We start from the raw sequence: 23,065 nt of genomic DNA, 5'->3' as shown, positions 1-23,065 counted from the left end.
TCTTTTTATTTTGTAATGAAAAATCGCACTCCATTCAATAATGCATCTCCTTTTATCTTCCCTTACCAACGCCTACAACTATCACCATTATGCGCACCATTTTAAAGATGTAATGACAAAGGTCAAAAGGCAAAAATATCTCTGAAAGTATTATTATACCGAAAGTTTCTTTTCTATAAGGAAAGAAGGTTACCACACCATAACAAGTCAGAAAAACAAAATGTAACAAACCTTTTTTTTCCCTCTCATTTACATAATTATTTCTACCTCACACATAATCTTTTTATATGGAAATTGACTCTTCTCATAATTATACCTGTACATTTCTCCTTAAGACTGAAATCAAGATAAGTGTTTTGCACGTAAGAAAGATCCTTCCAAGTAGCATGTTGATTAATATTGTTCTAATGTACCAAAATCTGAGAAATATGTTGGCTGCGTGCAAATTCTCATGCTGTTGTAATATAAGATCCCCTTTCGAAAAAGTGAAATATATGATTTTTTTATGAACATCGTGGCAAGGTTTCAACTACGACACATGAAAAACAGGATAAATTTGAGTAGTTGAAGGCAACAACATCTTGTAAGCCACCAGACCAATACATTGGATAATAGGGAAAAAACCAAAGTATCACATACTCAATTTCGAAGTTTGTCTATAAGGTTGGAGCTTAACCAACATCATATCTCTCACTTTGAATTTCATATGACGTCTCCTCTTATTTGTTTGGTTCTTCATATACTGTTGTTGGGCTTTATGCAAATTGTCTTTTAATTGATGTAGAACATCATCACGTTGTTGCAACAATTCTTGCAAAGTAAAAGGATCCTTTGAATCTGTAACATGCTTATCAATCTTAGGAGAATCTCGACCATAAACTACTTTGAATGGCGTCATACCCATATTGAGGTGGTACGAAGTATTATACTAAAAGTATGCCCAAGGTAACAATTTCAGCCACATCTTTGGATTGTCATAAGCAAAACAACGTAAATACATTTCTAAAAAAAATTAACAACTTCATATTGATATAAGATTGAGGATGGTATGCAATGCTCATGGCTAAAAAAGTGTCACTCAACTGGAAGAGTTGTTTCAAGAATTGACTCATAAAAACTGTTTTTATTATATACAATAAACATAAGAAATCCATGCAATTTCACCACTTTTTGCATGAACAATTAAACTACTTGCACACTAGTGTAATATGCTTTTAAAGGAGCAAAAGGACATACTTAGAAAGTCTATCAACCACTAACATGATCATTGTAAAACCACAAGCATTGAGTAGCCCGTGATGAAATCCATCGCGATATCATCCCATATCTGTGTTGGAATGGAAAGATGATGCAATAAGCTGGAAGGTAGTGTATTAGAAGACTTAGTCTGTTGACAAATGAGACATTGTTTAACAAAATCAGTTATGTCTTTATGCAGACCTTGTTAGTGAAGTTGTGTAGCAATCCGAGATACATTTCTTGCAACACCCGAGTGTCTGCCAAGTGGAGAAGAATGAAATTCATATAATATGTGTTGAGTCAAGTCACGATTCCTAGGAATAACTAGTCTACCATTCCAGTATAACAATTCATAATGTATGGAATAATTAGGGTCAGGAGGGGTATCCTTGTGACATAACTCATGAATGTTGTTTAATTCCGTATTTGTTGCAATCGTGGCACATAATATAGGTAGAATTGCAAAGTTTGGTTGAGACCATGCCATGAAAAAGGATCCAAACAAAGCATTTGCTGCCAAATTGTCCTTCGGTTTGTACTCGATAGTAAAGTCGTAGCCTAACAACTTATGCAACAAAGACTGTTGTTCATACGTTTGTAATGACTGCTGGTTAAGGCTCCTGAGACTCTTTTAACTTGTCCTAATTAAGAACTTGTGCCCCAGAAGGTAATGTTTGAATTTTTCTATCGCTTCAGTGATGACATATAATTCCCGCCTATAAGATGATTGTTTCTGAAGTCTGGGGTTTAATTTCTTCGAAAAGACAACAAATGGATGATTGTTTTGACTAAGCACGACTTCTATACCAGTCCTTGATGCATCTGTTTCTAATACAAAAGCCATAGAAAAATCTAGAATAACGAATACTGGAGCCTAAGTTAAAGCGAATTTGAGTGTTTCAAAAGTTGTAGTAACAACAACATCCCATTTAAAGTTGTCTTTCTTGAGCAAATTTGTCAAAGGAGATGCAATAGATGCATAACCCTTGATATACTTCCTATAATAACCCGTAAGACCCAAAAATCCCCTTAATTGCTTGACCTGAAACAGTGTATCCTAAGTATTCCACTTGAGTAAGACCAAATGAACACTTAGATAACTTGGCAAGCAATTTGTGCTTCCCTAGTACTTACAAGACAACTTCTACTTGTTGTAAATGAGAATACCATGTTGGACTATATACTAGTACGTCGTAAAAAAAAACCAACATAGATTTCCTCAACATATCTTGAAAGGTTTCATTGATCAAGCACTAGAGTGTAGCTAAAGCATTCGTCAACCCAAATGACATTACAAGCCATTCATAGTGCTCATCATGTGTTCTGAATGTTGTCTTATATCGGTCTTCCTTTTTAAACAAGATTTGATGATAGCCAAACTAGAGATCAAGCTTAGAAAAATATTGAGTCCCAAATAACTCATCAATTAACTCATCGACAGTGGGAATGGGAAAATTGTCTTTAATGGTTATGGAATTTAAGGCTCGGTAGTCGGTACAAAATCTCCAAGTACCATCTTTCTTCTTAACTAATATAATTGATGAAGAGAAGGGGCTACTATTGGGCATTATAATGCCTTTTTCTAACATCTCTCTGACCATCTTCTCAATTTATTCCTTTTGACTGTGAGGGTATCTATAGGGTCTAACCTTAATAGGACTAGCTCTTGTAATCAAAGGAATATAATGATCGTTTGATTTACTAGGAGGAAGACCAGTAGGAACCGCAAAAACATCATGACAGGTATGCAAAAGTAATGCTAATTTAGGGTCCAAATTCTCAGGTAATTGCAGCCCGTGATCAACAATACAATGAGGTTGCTAAAATTGTAGTGTAAATAGTTCAATATGGCACGAGTCCTTTGAAATCTCCAAAGATGATGTATTGGGCTAGAGTCGGAAGTTGTGGTTTATCACCATGAAGTGTAATAAAAGTTACCTTCCACAAAGAACTTCAATGTCAAAGCCCTGTAGTAAAAATTATGGGGCCCAAAGTAGCTAACTAATCTGCCCTTATGACCAAATCTGCACTCGAGATTGACAATAAGTAAATTGGTAGTTTTAAAGAGTGCCCTTGGATCTAGACGTCAACTACCCTCACCCTATCGTCCATAGTTAAGGAATTTCCTTTATCGACTAAGACTTGAAATCTAGTAGTGTGTTCAATAACTAATTTCAAACAATAGGCAAGCTACGATTGCAAGAAGTTATCTGAACTATCATTATCAAGTAGTACTTGAATGGTGACCCATTGATAGTACCTTGAAATCGCATAGTACCAATGTTTGAGGCTCCTTTGAGAGCATTAAAAAAAAGGTGATGATCGTGGTTTAATGATTGCATGAGAGGAATATTGACTACATCAGGTGGTTCAGGTACCAGTTTGAAGTCCTCATATTCCTCTAGTTGTAACAACAAATATTGTTTATTGGGACTTCTATGGCTGGTCGAAAATTTCTCATCACAAGATAAACATAATCCCTTCTCCTGGCACTATTGCATTTATGTAGACATTTTTTAACATTGGCAAACTTAATTGATTAGGTTAGGCTCTCAAAATGAGTAGAATATTCCATATGTTGAGATTCCATCACTTCTAAAATTCACTTGACATCACTTCCAAAATTCACTTGACATCACTTCTCATCTTTGCACTTTTTCTATTATCCACAATTATAAGATTATTTGTTACTTGTTCATTCTTTGTAACAAAATTATTCTCCTCTAGTTTCTTTTCTTGAATTGCCATTAAGCTATTACTACTTGTGACAAAAGATTATCAGAGATTATTATTTTAGATAGACTTACGAATGATTTTGTATGTATCTTGATAAAATACATTTTCTTCGAGTCCATGATACCATACCATAAAATGAATTGCACAATTAATATAATTTGATGGGAAAGGATTTGCGTAGCCTCAAACTTTTTAATCCTTTCCCGTCACAAACCGCGTTCCATCGTGCTTTTCATCAACTTTACTTTCAAATAAATTTATTATATTTAAATGTTTTTATTTTTAAGCAAGTTTATTAATTATGTAGTGACCAAACTATTTAAATCAATACAAAATGTCACTTTCTATTACTTTTTGGATCAACATTAATTTTATATAAAAACATAGCATTTATATATATATTTTTTTAAATTAACTCGTGCCATACTTAATAATTTTCATCATTTCTGTGATGAACCTGAACACAGTCCAACTCTTTTAATAAAATTTAGTAATTTCAATTATAAAATAGTAGCTTTAGCTTGTTCCATATTGATCGCAGCGCTAGGTAGAGAGGCAAAATGATAGAAGCAATGAAGGTCCTCATAATTCTCATGACTTATATGAAAAGGCTAAATTATTGAAATAACTGAATACATTGTTTGATAAGTATATTATATATACATGAAATAATGGTTAGGTACAAAGAAGTTTTCCGGTGAAGTTGAGTGGTGGATTGAATGGTAGAGACTATCATCTGACACGACTACGTTTGGCTTCTGCAGAAGCAACTTCCAAATCTCCTATGAAAAAAAGGATTTTGTCCAAAATTCCACGACATGATCTCTCTTCAGCTAGACAGCTTTCTCCATTGAATTCAATTTCTGAATGGAAGCTTTGAGCAGTTTCTTTTTCCTGATTTTTTCTTGAACCCAGATGTCTCTGTATCTCTCCTTGGTGAACAAGATAGTAGTCACTGCCTTCTCTAATAATCTTCAAACCCCTATTTTATCAAACATCAAATAAAGTATTTCCCTTCATATCAGAAGTCTTATCATTGTTGCAAAAGCTGAGATCAATATTCATGTCTCAACTCAAATCCAAAACAGTTTTGAGACAAAAATTGGTTTTTGTTGAATACTACTGATTCATGTTAGAGCCTAAACTAGTTCTAGGTAGGAGGAATTCGATACATCAATGTTTTAGTTGCAAATATAACCAATAATTTTAAAATCAAACCGCTAAAAAAAGTATTGGTTTAGTGTTTAATGGTCAAACACTCATTCTTAATAAAATAATTGCAACAATTAAAGGGCACATAAGTTATCCCAAAGAAACAAAATACTGTAAATTTATAACATTAAAAACTAAATTGAGTTCTTTCTTTAATTAAAATCAATTTATACTGAATATATAAAAGTTCTTTCAAAATAAGTACATTTTAATATACAGTGAATATAAAAGATGGTTTCAAAATAATTTTTGTCATATTTTAAGCAAAAGGATTAAGACAACGTAGTATTAAGCTATTCTATTAAGTCTACTTTTCTGATTCTTGGACCAATTTTTTCTGAAAGTAAATTTGTGGTTTAAAACCATTCATCGAGAACGATTTATCTGTTTCCCAATCAAATCAATTAGCATTTCAAAACATGTTATTAGCAGTGTTATTGTTGAAAAGATTATAATGCATGTGATTAAGCAAGGAGAAAACAAAAGCTCCTCTGACCATCAAAAGATGAAAAATTAGAAAACTCACACTCCAATTCGATCACAACGATCTTGCACCTCATATACATCTTTCCATGATTTTGAGCCAATAGGAGCATAAAAAGCAGAATGATCTTCTCCCCATCTCTCTCTAAAAAGGTTACACCATAGATCATTGTCTGAGCCCACCAGCTTCCACTTCCTACACACTGCACAAGTGCTGCAACTTGTTTAGTTCAACCCTTATTCAAACAAGCTAATATAATTCTCAATTAAGAACTTTAACAAGTTTAAACTAATTAAAACTTGTATTATCTGGAAATTTAAACAGCATTAGGAAGCCACACATCTTCCCTACTCCACAATGTTTTTGTGATGAGCCTATGCCAAAAACTTTTGAGTGGAGTCAATTGTATTTGTGCAATAAGTGGTAGGCATCAAATGTTTGGTGAAGCTTAAAATCAAATTATCTTTTTATCACTTATCAAAACGACAATTTCAAGTGGCAAAATTTGGCCAAGCTCCAGATGTTGTCGAAGGGAGCTGTGTAAATGATTTATGTTTCTTGAAAAGTATGGTCACTGTTAGAACACGGCCAAGGGAACACAAATAACATATCTCACTGTTTCAAAGTGTAGGGAAGTTTCACACACATACACATAGATCCGGCCACCTGATCATGGAGGAACTATGGGTTCTGATACCATTTGTAGGGAGAGACAACACATATAGATCCCCACATATAGATCCCCACACTGATAAGATATTGTCCGTTTTGGGTCATGTCCTCATGGATTTGCTTTTGGTACCACTCTGAAAGGCCTCTTATCAATAGAGGTATCTATGAAACTCATGTTCTTCGGGAACCTTTACCAGGTAACTAATATATGATTACTGGTTGCAGGCTGAGCAACAAGTGACAAAGGTTGCAGCCTTTATTGGTTATTTTCCCTAAATGAAACTACACAAAACGAAATTATTTTCCTGATTTTATTTTGATATGATCTGCAATAGTCAGAGTTGCCTTCCACCTTTTGTTTCTGATGGAAAAGATCCTCAATTCAAACATTAAAGAAAGGAAGAGCCAGTAGTTGACCTGATTCAGGGAAAACTGAACAAACAAATCCACCGAATTTAGGGGATCATATTCATCTCATGATCACTTCAATCTCAGATCCAATTCGGTGGAAAACATAACAGATTATCCAAGCCAATCAATATGAAAATTGAATCAGACAAATTGAAGAAAGTCAATTCAGATAAAATGGAAGACACTGCTGTTTTGAAACTTGGAGATCAATTGCAACACCAATTGGATTGGAAAAAAAAATAACTTTTGCAAAGAGATAAGAACGTAAAAATGAAAAAACAGTGAGTGGGTGAGGCTGACCTTGTTGAGCAACAGAAAGATGGTAGTAATCCAAGAGACCGAATATCTTCGTACATATTTCCACAGGCAACCTCTCCATTTTCGACAACTTGAAAATAATCATAAACTCACATAATTCTTCCAAATAACACTCACGAGTTTCGTTTCCTTGGATTCTGTCTGTGCAATCATAATACTAACAAAACATTCATTTTTGTTGTTTTTTGTTAGTTGCTTCTAGTAGGAGGAATGCAAGAATCCACAACAGCTTTGCTTATTTTATAATATAATATTATTATTACATTATTTTCGCGCGTAGGTATATGTTGGTGCATGCTAGCTACTCGCTCTGTCAACCATTCATTCAAGAGATCGCGTCCTACCGCTTTTATAATTATTCTTTATACAACTTTTTTTTGCTGCGATTCTTTAAGAGTTTAATAGTGTAAAAAAATTATACAGTAAATTAATTAATGAAAATTAGTAATATTTTTTTTATATCCAGTACATATTTAATCCTAAACTAATTTAATTATTTACAAGTTGATGTTAGTTATTATATCATGAAGAGTAATTATCTTGAGTGTGTGTAACTGTATAAGTTCTTCATGTGTAATTAAAGTAAGGAATATTTTTGTAGCAACGTCTCAAGATATTAAAAATAATAAACGATTTGGCTAGAGCAAAAAAATCTCTATATTGTATGCCATGCCATAAATGTTTAATAAAAACTTGTATCAAGCATAGAATTTATCAATGAAAAATGCCAGATGGCCTAAGGGGCAACACTGGTTCCCTCGAACTGTGAAGCATTTTTCTCCAATGCACATTATTTATTGGATACCAATTCTTCCATACTCCTCATTCATTTGCCACTTTAATATTCTGCGCATGAAAGTAAATAAACTGATTTTTCTCCTTCTCTTCGTTTAGTAACAAACAGATGCACAAGTCTCAAAGCGAAAACAGTTAATTATTAACCAATACACAAGTCTCCGCCACTTCCGAAAATACATATATACATATACATGTATGAATTTTCAAATCTCTAACTAGCATTCTTTTGACCAAGTAACCCATCTTAATCAAATCGGAATATATGTAAATAGTAGGTCAACAAAACCCCCCGGATCTAAATCGATACAAATGCTACCACCTAATCAAATTGAAAATGGTATCAACTAACTAGCAGAAACCAATGGCAATATGGATTGAATCAAACTACTAAGTTTGCCTCTCAAACGGCCAACGGTGTTCTTCAATGTTTTACATGTCTTCTCAACAGGGAATTCGCTTATCTGTAGCATTTGCAGCTGCATCTCCATATACCTCTTAAGACTGGCCCCGGCAATGTTAATGAGACTAAGTGATTCATTACCATGCATACATTTTGTGACTAGAAATCCGGCTAGAATATGTTGATCAGCCTTCACAAGTTCTGAAATGAAATTAGGCAAAAGGATCCTTGTGAAAAGAAGCAACTGATTCTCATGATCTTCATTGTTGTGAATTCCTCTACCTGACACCAGAGCTTGTTGAGATTGATTGGATAAATTTCCGACCAAATAGCAGATATAAGAGAAAATAGTACCATAGGTAGAATCAGTGATGATAGAAGTAAGAATTCCAGAAGATAAAATTAAAATTAATAACTCGTAGTCCTTGCTCCTTGATTGAGGGATGCCTTGTTTGATGCTATCCTCAACTGCACCTAGGCACTGCAACTGTAATGTTTTGTAAGGCAGCAACAGTGACATCTTCAAAGCCAGAAAGCAATCAATGCCAAATGCCATCTGGATTAAGCTGCAGGCATCATCTTCATCAAGTAACACAGCATTAGGCTTTAAAGATGATTGATCAATAAGTCTCAGCAGATCAGTAAACCTTGAAAGGCTTATGAATTTTCTGAAAATCTCCGCCCAACACACATGCAAAGGGTGAACCAAAACAGAGTCTTCTATCTTCTCTTTCTCAGGATTGTCTACTCCCTCAAGGCTTTCCCATCCCTCGTCCCAATCATCATTGTTCCAGTCATTTCCTCCATCAGTTGCTTCAGCAATGGTTTCTCCATCTTTCCCTGCAGTGAACAGTCCATCCCACTCTTCCAAAATAGCCAGAAGAGCATCAAAATGGAGATCTTCACGAGCTTCTCCACACAACCCCATAAAGCAAGACACTGCCTTGTCTGCATTCAATAGATCATCAGGGGTAATTTCTATGCTAGGAGAGATTGAGGCCGCAAGCTGAGATGATTTAAGAGCAATCAAAGTATTTGTAACCCTACTAGAAGAGTCTTTGTGATCTGGCAATGACTTGTCAACATCAGTCTCGCTCTTTCTACTAGCATAAACCGATTCATTCCATTCTTCCCATGGTTGAACATTGGCTAGTATTTCTGTAGAGAAACCCCTAATTTTTTACCCGAGATAAATTGCATTAGCTCTAGCACAAAAACTCTGACTGAACTTGGCAACTGCAAATTATCAGAGAATTGGACCATTCTTTCCCAAATTACATGTCTAACACATTGCATAACCTTCAAGTCACCTTCTAGCTTGCTTAAAGAAGACAATATATGATACAGGTTCTGGCTCTCATGGGATCCACTGATCAATTCCGACAAAACAGCTTCAAGAATATGCAAATAAAAATGAGGAAGATCCGGAGAATCTTGGCCACTATCAGAAGCTAAACCAGAATCTGATGATGCAACGGTAAAAACCTCTGCAACAGCACCAAACCCGCAGCCAGAAAAAATCATAGCTCTGCAGAAACTATAAATTTCTGCAGAAGAATCACCTTTTAACCCACAAATGACATAGCCACATATGCTGCCCCAGCCCTGACTAGGGGAGATGATATCTTCCATTACCAATTTCATAAAAACCTTCAGGCAATTCATTAAACATTGTGGATCGAAGCAACCAGTTTCTACTGAATTTTTCTCCAATGCAATTTCTTTCATATCATCTGTCAACCTCATCCAAAAGTTCAGAAGAACAATAAGGCACTCTTGCCATGTTGAATTGTCAGGTAGGAGTCCATATGAACTGAAGAAAGGCAAGATTATGGTGAAATACTGCTTCATGATCCCCAAAGCATCAGGCCGGCTCAAAAGCTTAATATACACTTGGCACAAATCATAACTCTGTTCAAGCTTGTTTATAAAGCCTTGCAGATATTCAGGAGTTCTATTGCTAGAATCAGTAGTAACTTTAGTCTCCAAATCTTTCAGCAAACTTACAACGTAATACCTGTAGACATCCTGCCATGACATGAAACCATCAGGCAATGAGTCTCCGTACATATTGACAAGAGCCTGTACCATTTTTGACAAAGCTGGCATGCTACTTTCCTCAATACATGCATAAACTTCATCACTAAAGCACTCAAAGTTCAAACCATGTAGCCCAGCAATATTTTTGAAGTTCAGGTTAGGGATAAAGTATACATTTTTGCATTCTTGCTCGATGACCTTATAATATTGTGCCAAGCTTACATTGGCATTTACATGATCAACCTGCAGCACTGGCGATAAGTCTTTGGTATTTTCCTGTTGCAAGTAGCACTCTGATAACAAGCCATACACATAAGCAAGGCGAAGTTTGTTGCACCCGTCAATTGCAGGGTATACAATTGTTGAGATGGTTTCAATGGTTTTCTCACTATTACTGATAATTTCCCCTTTATAGCCTGCAACTTCAGCAGTAATATCATCATTGCTCCAAGTATCAGAAACAAGGACAGCAGTTAGGTAACGCAATAGCACCTAAAAAAAACAAAAAAAATAGGTTTCATCAGTGGATTGTATTACGTTTTGTTCAAAGAACTAGTTGACTTAAAAAGCTAAACGGTTAAGGATTGGATGAAAACAATTTTCATAATGGAGCACCCCTTCAATTGAAACCACTGATGGACGAAACTACAAGTTCATACCTACTTTACACTGATACTAATACTACTTGACACTGAATTTACCAAGAGATTACCAAAGCCAATAATAGAACTTTTACAACATTATATATAGGCTAAGGAACAATAAGAGACAAATAATTTCATTGTAAGCAACATTGTTTTCTTCACAGTTTACGTTTCATTGCATTCTTGCAAATCCTCATACCTCAGTACAGTTCAAGTCATACGTGTCAACCAGTTTTAAAATGTCCTTCAAAATGTGCTTTCTTTCTAACTTTACTGACTCAATGAGAGAGATAACAACATTCTCAATATAGATGGAATCCCTGGACAAAAAGCGCTCTGTCTCAACCCCGGGAATTATTTTTTCTAGTGCTCTGGAATGTTCAGTGAGACGTTTTTGTGCTTCTAACTTCAATTTCCACTCTCTCCAAAATGAGGATTGTACTTTGCCAAGTTTATCCATATCGTCTGAATAAACATAATAAAAACATTGTCTTAGTCAGTTACATATGCAAAAAAGTAAGAAAAAATAGTGGAAGAAAGAAATTCACAATCAACACAAGCATGATCATCAAACTATTTTAAATAGTTCAACTACTGAACAAATATACAATTAACAGCAAATAACAAAAAAGACAATCACCAGAACTGGGTGATGCATGCTTTTCCTTAAACCTCCTCTTCAATAGCTCCCTCCGATGAGAAGGATCAGTCTTTAGTCCAGAGTTATGTAGTAAGCTGTATGCCATCCCAACACTCATGATACTACAAATTTCTTGATAGTCTTTTCTTATTTTGAGTTGTTCTTCTATAATTTCTACCCCATTGAAGGCATCAACAAGATTCAAAAGATAGGAGCACCCCATTATATCTTCCTCTTCGGTGACTGGTGGCTCCATAACTGATTCTGCTAGAGAGGCAATCAGGTTGTCTCTTGGGGCAAATCCATTTCTTGCCAACCAGCACAAAATGGTTACCACAGCTTGCGTTCTGATATTTAGATATTGCTTTCCGGTACTGATTTTCCTATGATGCTCTCCTTTCTTACTTAATTCAATCAACCAGGGGAGCTGTGAAGCAGCAAAAGACAGAACTTTCCCATTTTCAGTCAAGATTGATGCCCAATCAGTTCGATCTCCAATAGCCAAGGTTTTCGCAACAATGGAAAGCACGTCTCTAGCTTTCTGAAGATGAACATCCTGATTGTCATCACCAATACCATCAAACTCCTGAAAACAACCATTAACATCTAGTATATTTTGAAAACTTTGATTTGGAAGGGAGTTTAAAGATGAGCCTTCTACTGAAAATTTGGAAGGATTTGTCTCTGTTGATATCATCAATATTTCACACTGGCCTTGCATATCTAGATCTTTCCATGCATGGAGAAGCTCACCAATAGATTCCTCATCACAGTGGCTTAAAGCAAACCCTAATAGCTGCTTTCGAGAGTCCACATCCATATTATCAAGGGCAGGGCCTCTTGCAATTGCAGCACATAAATCCCATACGGTACCATGTCCTTTTCTGGCCAAACCAAGACAAAGATCAAATGCCAGCTGTAAATCACCAGAAACTGCAGCTTCTCTAGCAATAGCTTCCTCAACAGCTGATATGTCATCAGCAGACCTCAAGCCAAGAAGTCTAGCAACCTCAATAAGTTCATCAACATGAAAATATGCTCCACTTTGATTTGTGATTGCCATTTTTATAATTTCCATGGGATCTTTTATTTGCCTGAATTGCATGGGCAGAATATTCACTCCAAGGTTTGGAAGTTTAGCAGTAAGTGCATCAATAATATCTGCCTCCGCCTTTACATTTCCACTACTTGGATATAGATTAAGACATTCTCTGGCCTTCCAGATCTGGAATAAATTGTAGCAACATAATTAATCAATTCATGTAGTTGAGGATTGGTTAGCATAAACATAGCTGCATATAGAAGACTATCAAGAAGAAAAAAATGGTGCTTTGAAGTGATTTAGAAGACAGTTAACAAGAGCATAATGTATATTAAAAACTCTCATTTCAATCACTATTGCAAAGTAGGTAAAAACTGAAAAAGCTACAAAAAAAAGGCTAACAAAGATGGATTATCATGAGAAAGGCTAACATAATAGTTCTTACGTTTGAGTGCATGGTTGTGATAACATGATGGATTATCATGAGAAAGGCTAACAAAGATTTTAAGCATTAGATGTTACAGATAATAAGCTGTTAAAGGCAATCTTACTTCAGAGCAAGAAAGACTCGAAGCTGAGAAGAAGTACTCCCTAGCTGCTTGAATGACAAGGCTTTCAGCCTTCTCCGAAGCCAAAGCAACTGAACTTGTACCCTTCAAGTAATTTCTTGCAAGAGAAAACTTCCCAGCTTTGAGCAGTCCTCTACAAAATTCAGTCAAAATATACTCCCGGTCCAGGAAAGGAAATGCCTTTTCCCTCAAATACTGCATATCACGCCACATGCTGGCCCATTCACTATCTGACCGGCTTGGCTGACGACGAATAAATTTAGAAAGAATAAGACGTATGATCTGTTTTACACCCTTTTCATCTGACTGAGCACCTAGGAAATAGTTTAATGGCTTTGGGACCTGTATAGATCCATAAAACAACATAGTAAACACAACATAGCTACAAAACAATAACAAGAATTGTAGAATCATTCTACAAAATAGTGGAAAAAAAATGTGCAATGCAAGCAATAGTGACACACATTGGTTACAAAAATTTGGTTGGGCATAGAGGTCAAAATACCAACCTGGTAAAATGCCAAAAGCCTCCCTGCTTCAATGTGACCTTCAGCAATTTTAAGTCTTCTCTCAAGGTCCTCAACTTGAGATGCACCATCTGTTCAATAATTTACTCGTAAATAGATTGGAACTAATGCAACTGAATCAGCCACATGAAATCTACACTAATTCACAACAACACATGCAGGCACACATAGACTTGCAGCATTTTTCATTGGTAAGTTTTGGGATTAAAATGATGTGCACAACTCACCTTAACAACAACACAAGTATATGTCAATCAAATATACAACACAGGCAGCAAAACAACATTGGATAACAGAATTGCAAGCATAATTCTCATCCACATTGAATGACTAAAACAAGACCTTTTCAGCACAGGAGACAATACAGTGAAAGAAAATGATTAGGCAAGAAACACTTAGCATAATCTTGTATTCCAGGATTAACACAAACTGACAAATTTGTTACACAAGGGACCAACAAGACAAAGGATGTAAATTTTCAAAAGTTTAGAGGAAGATTAGCATGGAAAGTTACAGCCATTTTAAGATTTTTGGGTTATTTTGCATTTTAGATTAGTAGTCCACGCATCTGAAAAATATACCATGCACATTTGAAGCATTGAATGAAGATAGGTACAGAAAACTGGATTCATTACAAGACATTTTTTCCAGCTCTAATATTCAAACTCACCTTGTATTTGAGAAACTTTAGATAGTATAGCAGCCATAGTACTCCACTTATCTAGAACTGTGGACAAGTATATGCATTGCAAAGCACAATCAGCAGCTTCAACCTCAGTTTTGAAATAGTCATTACTTTGGAAGTTTCTGCACCCTTCTTCAATTACCACCAAGCATATGTCCAATCTATTCTCCTCAGAAGTGTCCTTCAACCATCTGACTAAAAACGATTCCTCTATATTTCGATTTGTAATCAGAAACAGTGACATTTCCAAGTAAGGATACCTTGCGAAACTTTTCACACAGAAATGGAATGGCTCTATTGTGTAACCTTTCAGTTACATTTTCCTCTTTCACTCCCTTAAGCAAAAATTTAAATTTTTCATAGTCTGACAATTCTAACCACTTGGCAAGATTCATGCTGAAGCCCATTTCACTATCATCATCATTGGAGTAAATAATTTGATTCAAGTATAACACATCCTGATGGAACGGTTGTAATTCAGATATGCCTTTGCGAAGGGCAAACTCAAGCAGGCTGAGGCAATTATCCAGCTGTCCACTAAAATCATCCATCACTCTTGCTCTATTTGTATACCAGTTTGAGAGCTCATCAATTGAAGGCCAAGAAAATCCATGGAAATGCTTAACAAAAGGTTCAGTTTTGACTTGTATTAGAATGTCATGGTTTTTAACTGATGCATTGATGAAGTGAACCATCTTCTCACATTCAACCCAATCATCTTGCCTCACAGCAAAACCAGACGGGGGAGACCTCCCAGGAAGAAGCTGCCCATACATTTGTACAGGAACAGTTTCTGGGATGGCAGCTAAAATTTCCAACATAAATAGAGACAAAGAATATGGATGACGCTTGAAGAGCAAGTTTAGTGCTCCAATTTTTCCACTCTCAGCAAGTGATATGGCAGCCTCATTAACAGGCATAACGCGGAATTTGCTATATTCCTGCACAGAAAACCTGCAGAAAACTGTGTCAATGAACTTTGAGTCAGTGGAAACCATAAGAATTATTGAACAATAGCAAATGATCAAATATCCTATCGGTCATTCATTCTAAATCAATAATATGGTCATCTTTTGGAATTATGTATATATACACACCTCTTAAGGTTTTGTTAACGTGCTATGGTTCAAGGAAATGGATATTTGCAACATTGTCAACAAAAGGAAATAAATAGATCAAAGCACGTTCAAGTTTTTAATTGTTGCAATCACATCCTGGAAGTTGATCTTAAGGAACTTAACATTAAGATTTAAGAAAAGATTAACAAAATCCAAAATTTCAGCTTAAAGACTGGTTTTCTTTTGTTAGTGTGTGTGTTCACCAGTGTACTGTAAACAAACTGAGAAAATAGATGGTAGTGAATTTAACCAAATTACCATTTATTCAATATTCCTCCCACGAGAATATGCTGAGGTATTTGACAACTAGGCCTAATTCATGTTTACTCTATCCTATGCTTTGCTTCTGTTAAAGAGGATTCTCATTTCCCTATCCTCCACGTTTTTTAATTGGCAAATTTCCCTATCCTCTGTGCTAACTTATCTTCTTCTCAATGATATTTCAATTTTAATAAAAAATAGAAAAAGAAACACATGTAGAAAAAACTTCTAGATTTAACAAAAGCATAAAAAATATAATTTATTTTAACAAAATAGACATCTGTAACTTGCCTGCCCATGTTTATTCCAAGGTATGTTTCCAGCCTGTCTCTAAATTGTAAGATTTGAAGTCTGGCAAGTCGAAGATTCCAGACTTTACTAGAATTATCATCATCTACTTCTGAGAATTTATGATGGTCAGTGATGCGTAGACCATAATCTAGCAAAGCCTTCACAGCATCTTCTGTCACTCCAATTCTATCAATACATTCTGAAAGTACAAAATTTTTATCCTTAATATTTGACAAAATGTTTTTTATTTCATTTACTCCATGGCTAGAATTCAACCACTGTGACTTCAGAACTTCGTCTTTATCCAATCGATGACTATCAGCGAAATCCAGTGCAGACTGATATTTTTTCTTGCTAATCAGTATACTATACATTTCAGGGACAGTCTTCTCAGTAAATGAAACAAGGTGCCAGAGAAATCTAGAAAGGTGAAATTGATTAGGCCTATCTTCAATTATCCAATCTGTCTGATGCAACTCTTCTGTTGATCCAACATGCAAAGCATCACCTTCTTTCGATGATTGACTTGCTAAAAGAAAAACACAGCCCTTATATTTCAGTGCTCTTTCCAGAACAGGTAAAAAATATGCATGATCCTCTTCTGGAACTATAGAACCACTAAGGATGTCAATCAACATAACCACACCACTCCTGTTTACAATGGCAAGGATATGGTCACACCACCAAGTAAAATCCATAAAACCCACACAAGATTTGTTCACTCCATTTGATAAATTACCAGACGTTGGTGAATCATCTCTCTCTCCCAAGACAAACCGGGAGAGTGTGAGGCCTTCTTTGTCCAGCTTAAAAATATGCAAGCACCCTGTTAAATCCAGAGTAGCAACGAATGAAGCCTGTGGTGAGATTAGCACCTTTGCATATGTCAGTAGACCTCTGTAATCTTTTGGCTTTAAATATAATCCCTCAAATTGCAAAGAGAACAACTGCTCCAGTTCTGTACTTGAATTCCTCCGCAACAGAGAAAGATGGCTAGATCCTGAAGATATATACATAAGTAATCAGTGAAGAACTTGGAAAAATAATGTTTAATAGATATTAATGACTTGTAGAAACACTACATTCTATTATCCATATTTCAAGAATACCTGATTAATAAAATAGGAAATATTGTTAGAGAATATAACGGAAGAAGTACAGGTGCAGATGATAAAATATGTTTTTGAAATTTGAATCAAGCACACAATATAAGTTCATTAATGGAATTACTCATGTCCTTTATCCAAATAAAAAATATAGTTTTCCATGTGTATTCTAAGGCTTGAAATCACTGAAATAATCTCTTCCCAAATTAAACAACAGTGACAAAATCCTATTTGGTGGGTCAACTACATGGGTCAAACAATGCTAGAATGTTCTAATGTGAATTATGTCCATGAGACCACAGACCTCTAGCTCCAAATCCTTCTCCATAGTTTTGATGTAGTTTTTCTTAGTCTTCCTCTGGCTCTAATAGGGCTAATCTCCACATAACCTACTCTCCTTTCTTGGACTTCTATTAGTCTCTTCACATATTCCTGAACCAACTAAGGCAAGATTTTAGTGTCTAATACGATCACTTCTAATCCTATCTTTCCTAGTTAGGTTCACTTTTCAAACCCCCCAAAACCCAACATTCTCACTCTACTACATTGAGTATAAAATAGAAAAATTAGAATATGTACGTAATGTAAGATACATATTTACAGTTTAGACCCTTAATTAGATACTTTTAATAGGGAATTAAACATGTAAAAACTTTAATTGTTCGTTAATATGGTCCAAACCTTCTAGTAAACAAAAGCCCACCAATACTTTTTATTGGATTTACAATAATTATTTAAACTAACAACCAACTTCTCAGATTATAAAGAAAAAGTCTTTTTTTTACTGCAGAAGAAGTAAAGGTTCATAATGAAAACAAGGTTTCTTTTGCTTTTGAAAATATTTATCAAGATATTCCACTTATTGCTTTGTTTACCCTCGCAAAATTGGCTGAAATGGATCAGGTGAAAGGTTAACCCATGACACTAACAGAAGCAAATCACATTTCCTGCATAATCTTTCACCATGTAGAGAGCGAAGTTTCTTCCAGTATCAGATCAGCAGTCAGAAGTAAAAGGGAGCCTACATTGATTTGTCTATAATAAATAATATAATAACTCAACCTAAATTCAGAACCCACACTTACATAACAGAGAATAATTGAGAAAATAACCAACCAAAAACATACATACCAGAGTTCTTGTGAACAGCCACAAAAAGGTTAAGTTCACTATGGTGATCAAGGCAGAAAATATTGTTGCAAATATCAATCGTGCGATTCGAAATGTAATTTCGAAAGGTAGAGCCCCTCTGGCCACGGCTGATCTCAATTTTCTGAACCAAACCATCTGATGTAATAACGGAGAACCTACACCTCAAAAAGTGCAACATTTCAAACCGACATTCCATCTCCTACGCCAAGTAGTTCTCAACAATAAACATTTTGAAACAATTACAGAATGGCCATATTTTGGAGATCAGCAACAAAATAATCACATTTCCCATTCCTTGTAAGTTGTATGGTATATAAAAACACAGAAAAAGAAAAGAAACTTACAAGTAAGACTCGCTTGTATCCAAATCGACATCAGACAATAGGGAAACAATTGGAGAAGAGACTTTCAGATTTTTCTTCGAGATTTCTGCGACAACTACGCCACTGAATTTGATAAAATAGAGTGTATCAGAGTCGTCCGCAACTCCAAGAACTTCTTCATCTTCAGACCAAGTTCCTAAACTAAACGTAGCAAGACTAGTACCTAAGGAACCAATTGCTTATCAGAATCTAATTGCGTTTCCACCATTCAGTACAAAACAAATTTCAGAGCGAAATTAAATAAACAAATTAATAAATCTCACTGGTGAAAATGGCGCATGGATGTTGATAGTCGTCCTCTTTACTAAAAATCGATATCCGATTTCCCGCGGCAACTGCAACGTGTTTGGCTGTGGCGGAAACGAACAGCGACACCAATCTTCTGAGTCTCTTCGGTTGCTTGTATTCAGTCCATTTATCTTTGAGATGGCTCACACCTTCAGGAAGAAACATTAGTTGGATCCAAACAACAAGCGCTGATCAGGATTGAACGAAGTCAAACAGAAGGCGAGAGTTACCTCGAGAAGAAAGCAAGGAGAAGAACGTAGCCTTGGCGCTTTCGTTTGCCTGAAATGGAAGAATGGTGAACGAAAGCGAGGGAATTAGAGCGCCAATATGAATAGAAGAAAGAAAAGAGGGAGAAGAGTGTGACCTGTTGTTGGAGATGGAGATGGTCTTGGTGTTGAGGAGGGTAATTGGAAGCGTGATGTCGCGTCTCGTAGAGCACCACCTCCATGTGGAAATCGTTACTGTGTCTTCTCCAAAACCCCGCACCTCAAAAACTGCACCGCGTTCGAGTAACAAAGCCGGAGATAGCTGACTTCCGTCTTCCGTTTCGGTGGTTCATTCCCATTTCTCGATCATCGCCATTTTCTGTACGGAATATCCTAATTGGGCCACCGCTCCCATCTAAGCCCATTTTTCCTGTAATTTGAACCTGCACCCCCTGAAAGGGGTTTTCTTACTGCACCTCTTTCTTTCTTCCTGCACCCCCTAAATAATAAAATCTCAACTTTACCCCTCAGTGAAAGTGAAAACCTAATCCTAAATTCTCTTTCCGCTCATTCTCTTGCATCGCACCTCATGCGCCTCTCATTCTCCTACGAGTTTTGTTGCGCCTCCTTTCCTCATTCTCCTTAATAGAATTTTTCAATTGTTCCAACGTTTCCAACTCTTGCAAATTAGACACGTTAGAACCCTACCCCGACATGTCCTTCTCATGTAGCCTCTTCACATTCAACATTTGCATAGGGGAAGGACAACCCTGAGATGTTCGGTCCCATGAATATGAACCTTCAACCTATAAGTCAAAACGATGATGGTTGATATCAACATCAAATCGAATGTGTTACAGGAGTTTTAGGAATCTAAAGAAGTGAAAAACTCCTAAAAAGAAAAATAATAGAATCTAAAAGTTTTATTGTTTCGTGCCAAATTACAAGAGAATGAAAGTGTCAAAATATTGTTTGTAAAAAGGATCTCATACCTTAAAAATAAAATTTTGACAATTTTTGACAATGTCACGTGTTATTCAGTTATTAGCTCATTTCAATATCATTTTTTAATCAAAAAAGTGACAAAGAATTAGAGATAAGCTTGAAATTGATTTTTCTAAAATATCCTACTACACTTTTTTTAAAAGTTGTTCTTATCTCCTTATTCTCTTTGTTCTCTCTCCATTGTGTGTATATGGTGTGTCCATTTTCTGGTAATTTATCTACCACCGCTGACAGTTTTTCCCTTTAGTCTACCATCTTTGACATGGCAATGTTGTCCTTCATCCTTTTTTCCACAACCCATTTTCCTTTTTGTGTTGTGTGTAGTGAAATGGAGAAATATGGTAAATGTGATCATGACATCAAGGTATGAATGATTGATTTTGACCTTATTCCTCGAAACACATGTTTTTAAATATTTTTAAGAAATAAATTTCTATAAATATAACAATAGAACATTATAGATGCTAGAACCCATTAAAAAAAGAGAACTGTTTATGAAGTTATATCTCTAAACATTTATCATTATTACATCTCGTACATATCCAAATATTTAACATAATTTTTCTTTCCATATCTTGGAATTCTTCTCTTTCATGTCAAGACCCATATAAGATATAAAATTGATCTTTAATAAGATTTCTAATATATTTGTGGTTTAAAGTGAGACATTGAGACATGTTTCTAAATACTCTTATTAAACTTGTCCCAATTAGTATTCTGTAATAACAGGACCTGCCGGCATAGGACGAGCATCCAGCCATGTGGACGACCGCCCAAGATGGAACGCCCGTCTAATGTGGTGAGCGTCCAACGACGTCCGTCCAAGATGGCATGTCCGTCCAAAATGACAAGCGTCCGCCTAAGATGGCGAGCGTCCCGCCAACCAAGACAGAACGTCATCCCAAAGAGGGGCCGTCCGCCCAAAGATGGAATTCAGGACGAGCGTCCAGCCATTTGGACGTCCGCCCAAGATGGAACGCCCGTCCAATGTGGCGAGCGTCCAGCCAACCAAGGCAGAACGTATGTACCAGGGAGTGCAGAGCGTCACCTAAATGGCTAAATGTCCATCCGCCAACCGGGTAGAACCCCTGTTTGTAAGAGAAAATTTGAAGAACTCACATGGAATTTTATCACCACAAGATAGCACCGCACTCTCTACACTCACAAAAAGTGTTCTTCAGGAAAATGCCGAGGGACGAAACGTCTGGGAAATATGTATGACCATGGCGTCAAATCTTCTCTTATTTTAGATGATTATTCATAATCCTACGCACACTACGTGCACTAGGACTTGGGGGGCTTATGTACCAGAGGTGCCGGATGCCGTACGGAAGGACGCCCACATAGACGGCGCCATATGTACCGATAGAGGACGTCTACCCAAAGTAGAACGTCCGCCCGAGGCTTGACGTCCGTGCAAGGTAAAATGTCCGCCCCGGAGGCTGGACCGAACGAGCGGCCAGCCATTTGAGAAGTGGACGTCCGCCTAAGTTGGCGTGTCCGCCCAATAATCCGGACGTCCGCCAAACAGTCTGGACCGAGCGTCCTTAGGAACCGGACGTCCGTCATCCGCCAGTCCGCCCAATAATCTGGTACGCATTCACGAGCCGGACGCTCGCCCAAGGATTGTACGACCTCCCAAGTGCTCGACGTCCGCCCAAGGATTGTACGTCCGCCCAAGAGCTGGACGTCCGCCCAAGAGCTGGACGTCCGCCCAAAGAGTGGACGACCGCCCAAGTGCTGGACGTCCGCCCAAGGATTGTACGTCCGCCCAAGAGCTGGACGTCCGCCCAAGGAGTGGACGACCGCCCAAGGAGTGGAGGACCGCCCAAGAGCTGGACGTCCGCCCAAGGATTGGACGTCCGCCCGAGAGCTGGACGCCCACCTAGGGTAACATCCCTGACCGACCATCATTCCCAACCGACGCACGTTGCTGATTACACGGTTAAATGCTAATGACACATTAAAGTCCTTAACGAAGATTAAGGTATTATTGGGCCGTCCCCAGGCCCCCAAAAGGTAAAAGCCCATTACAACTCACTATAAATAAAGGTCTCAGGTATGAACTCTGACCAACTTGAATAACGATGCATACACGCATCACAATCGCTCTGTAATATTGCTGACTTGAGCGTCGGAGTGCCTTTAGCAGGTACCCGGCCCCTCCCCAACTAGGAGTGTGGAGCAGCGCTAAGTACGGAAGGACGCCCGGCCAGCTTGGAGCAGAGAACGAAGGTCCATCCGCCAGGAGAGGAGGACGTCCGCCCGGCTTGGAGCAAAGAGAGAGCGTCTGGATTATAGGACGTCCGCCCGGTTTGGAGTGTGGAACAGCGATCGTCCATCTTGGTGCCGCCCGTCAGTGCAGCTAGCTCCGGTTCGTAGGATTCAGCAGTGTCCGCCCGGTCCAGGTATCTTCGCCGCCCGCCCGTTCGTCTTCGACAGTAAGTTTGTGTGTTTTTACAGGGTCCGCCCGGACTCAGCAGAAACATATTCCTAAGTAAATGGTAATTTAAATATACTAATATACTTTCCATGAATCTCACCTCCAATTTTATGTTATAAAACATATTCTGAAAGGAACTTCAAAGCAGTCCATAATCTGTGTTAAAGTAAAATATCATGTCATTAACATTTCTTTTTTGTCAATTTTAACACCTAAAATCATTGTTTTTACTTTCTTTCATTGGATTATTTAGTTGAGCAAGTAGGATTAGTTGTACTAATTATTTTTTTCATTTTGAATTATTATGCTCAACTTTCATTAACAAATATAAATATTGTATTTTACTCTAACTACCTTTCAGTCCAACTTACCGATTTCTCACGTATTCAAATGTC

At 37.0% G+C, this 23,065-nt stretch overlaps 2 protein-coding genes across 3 annotated transcripts; both read right to left on the bottom strand.

Moving 5' to 3' along the window:
* Positions 1–4,573: 4,573 nt before the first annotated feature.
* LOC124837930 (uncharacterized) lies at positions 4,574–7,302 on the bottom strand. 2 transcript variants are annotated; one of them, XM_088098285.1, is made up of 3 exons: positions 7,055–7,302; positions 5,714–5,873; positions 4,574–4,957 (listed from the first exon to the last, which is right to left on the bottom strand). In XM_088098285.1, the coding sequence occupies exons 1-3, from the start codon at positions 7,155–7,157 to the stop codon at positions 4,708–4,710; spliced, it is 513 nt and encodes a 170-aa protein (XP_087954411.1). In that variant the 5' UTR covers positions 7,158–7,302; the 3' UTR covers positions 4,574–4,707. The 2 variants fall into 2 exon arrangements, with proteins under 2 accessions (XP_087954411.1, XP_087954412.1); XM_088098286.1 differs by having other exon boundaries at positions 5,714–5,884; positions 7,055–7,297.
* A 685-nt stretch (positions 7,303–7,987) lies between these two features.
* On the bottom strand, positions 7,988–19,808 carry LOC124837929 (MAG2-interacting protein 2). The gene is given in 14 exon segments (XM_047313421.2): positions 7,988–9,449; positions 9,452–10,802; positions 11,154–11,419; positions 11,595–12,819; positions 13,188–13,547; positions 13,715–13,803; positions 14,403–14,644; positions 14,646–15,371; positions 16,088–17,087; positions 18,325–18,500; positions 18,690–18,891; positions 18,992–19,165; positions 19,247–19,295; positions 19,381–19,808. Coding segments are annotated over 14 exon segments (7,179 nt in total). The 5' UTR covers positions 19,465–19,808; the 3' UTR covers positions 7,988–8,214.
* Between the last annotated feature and the right edge of the window lie 3,257 nt (positions 19,809–23,065).

Source organism: Vigna umbellata, chromosome 9 (genome assembly GCF_029865625.1).
Source record: "Vigna umbellata cultivar VRB3 chromosome 9, Vumbellata_1.0, whole genome shotgun sequence".
Lineage (NCBI taxonomy): Eukaryota > Viridiplantae > Streptophyta > Magnoliopsida > Fabales > Fabaceae > Vigna > Vigna umbellata.
Note: the sequence above shows the minus strand (reverse complement) of the source record. Positions and strands in the feature narration are given on the sequence as shown.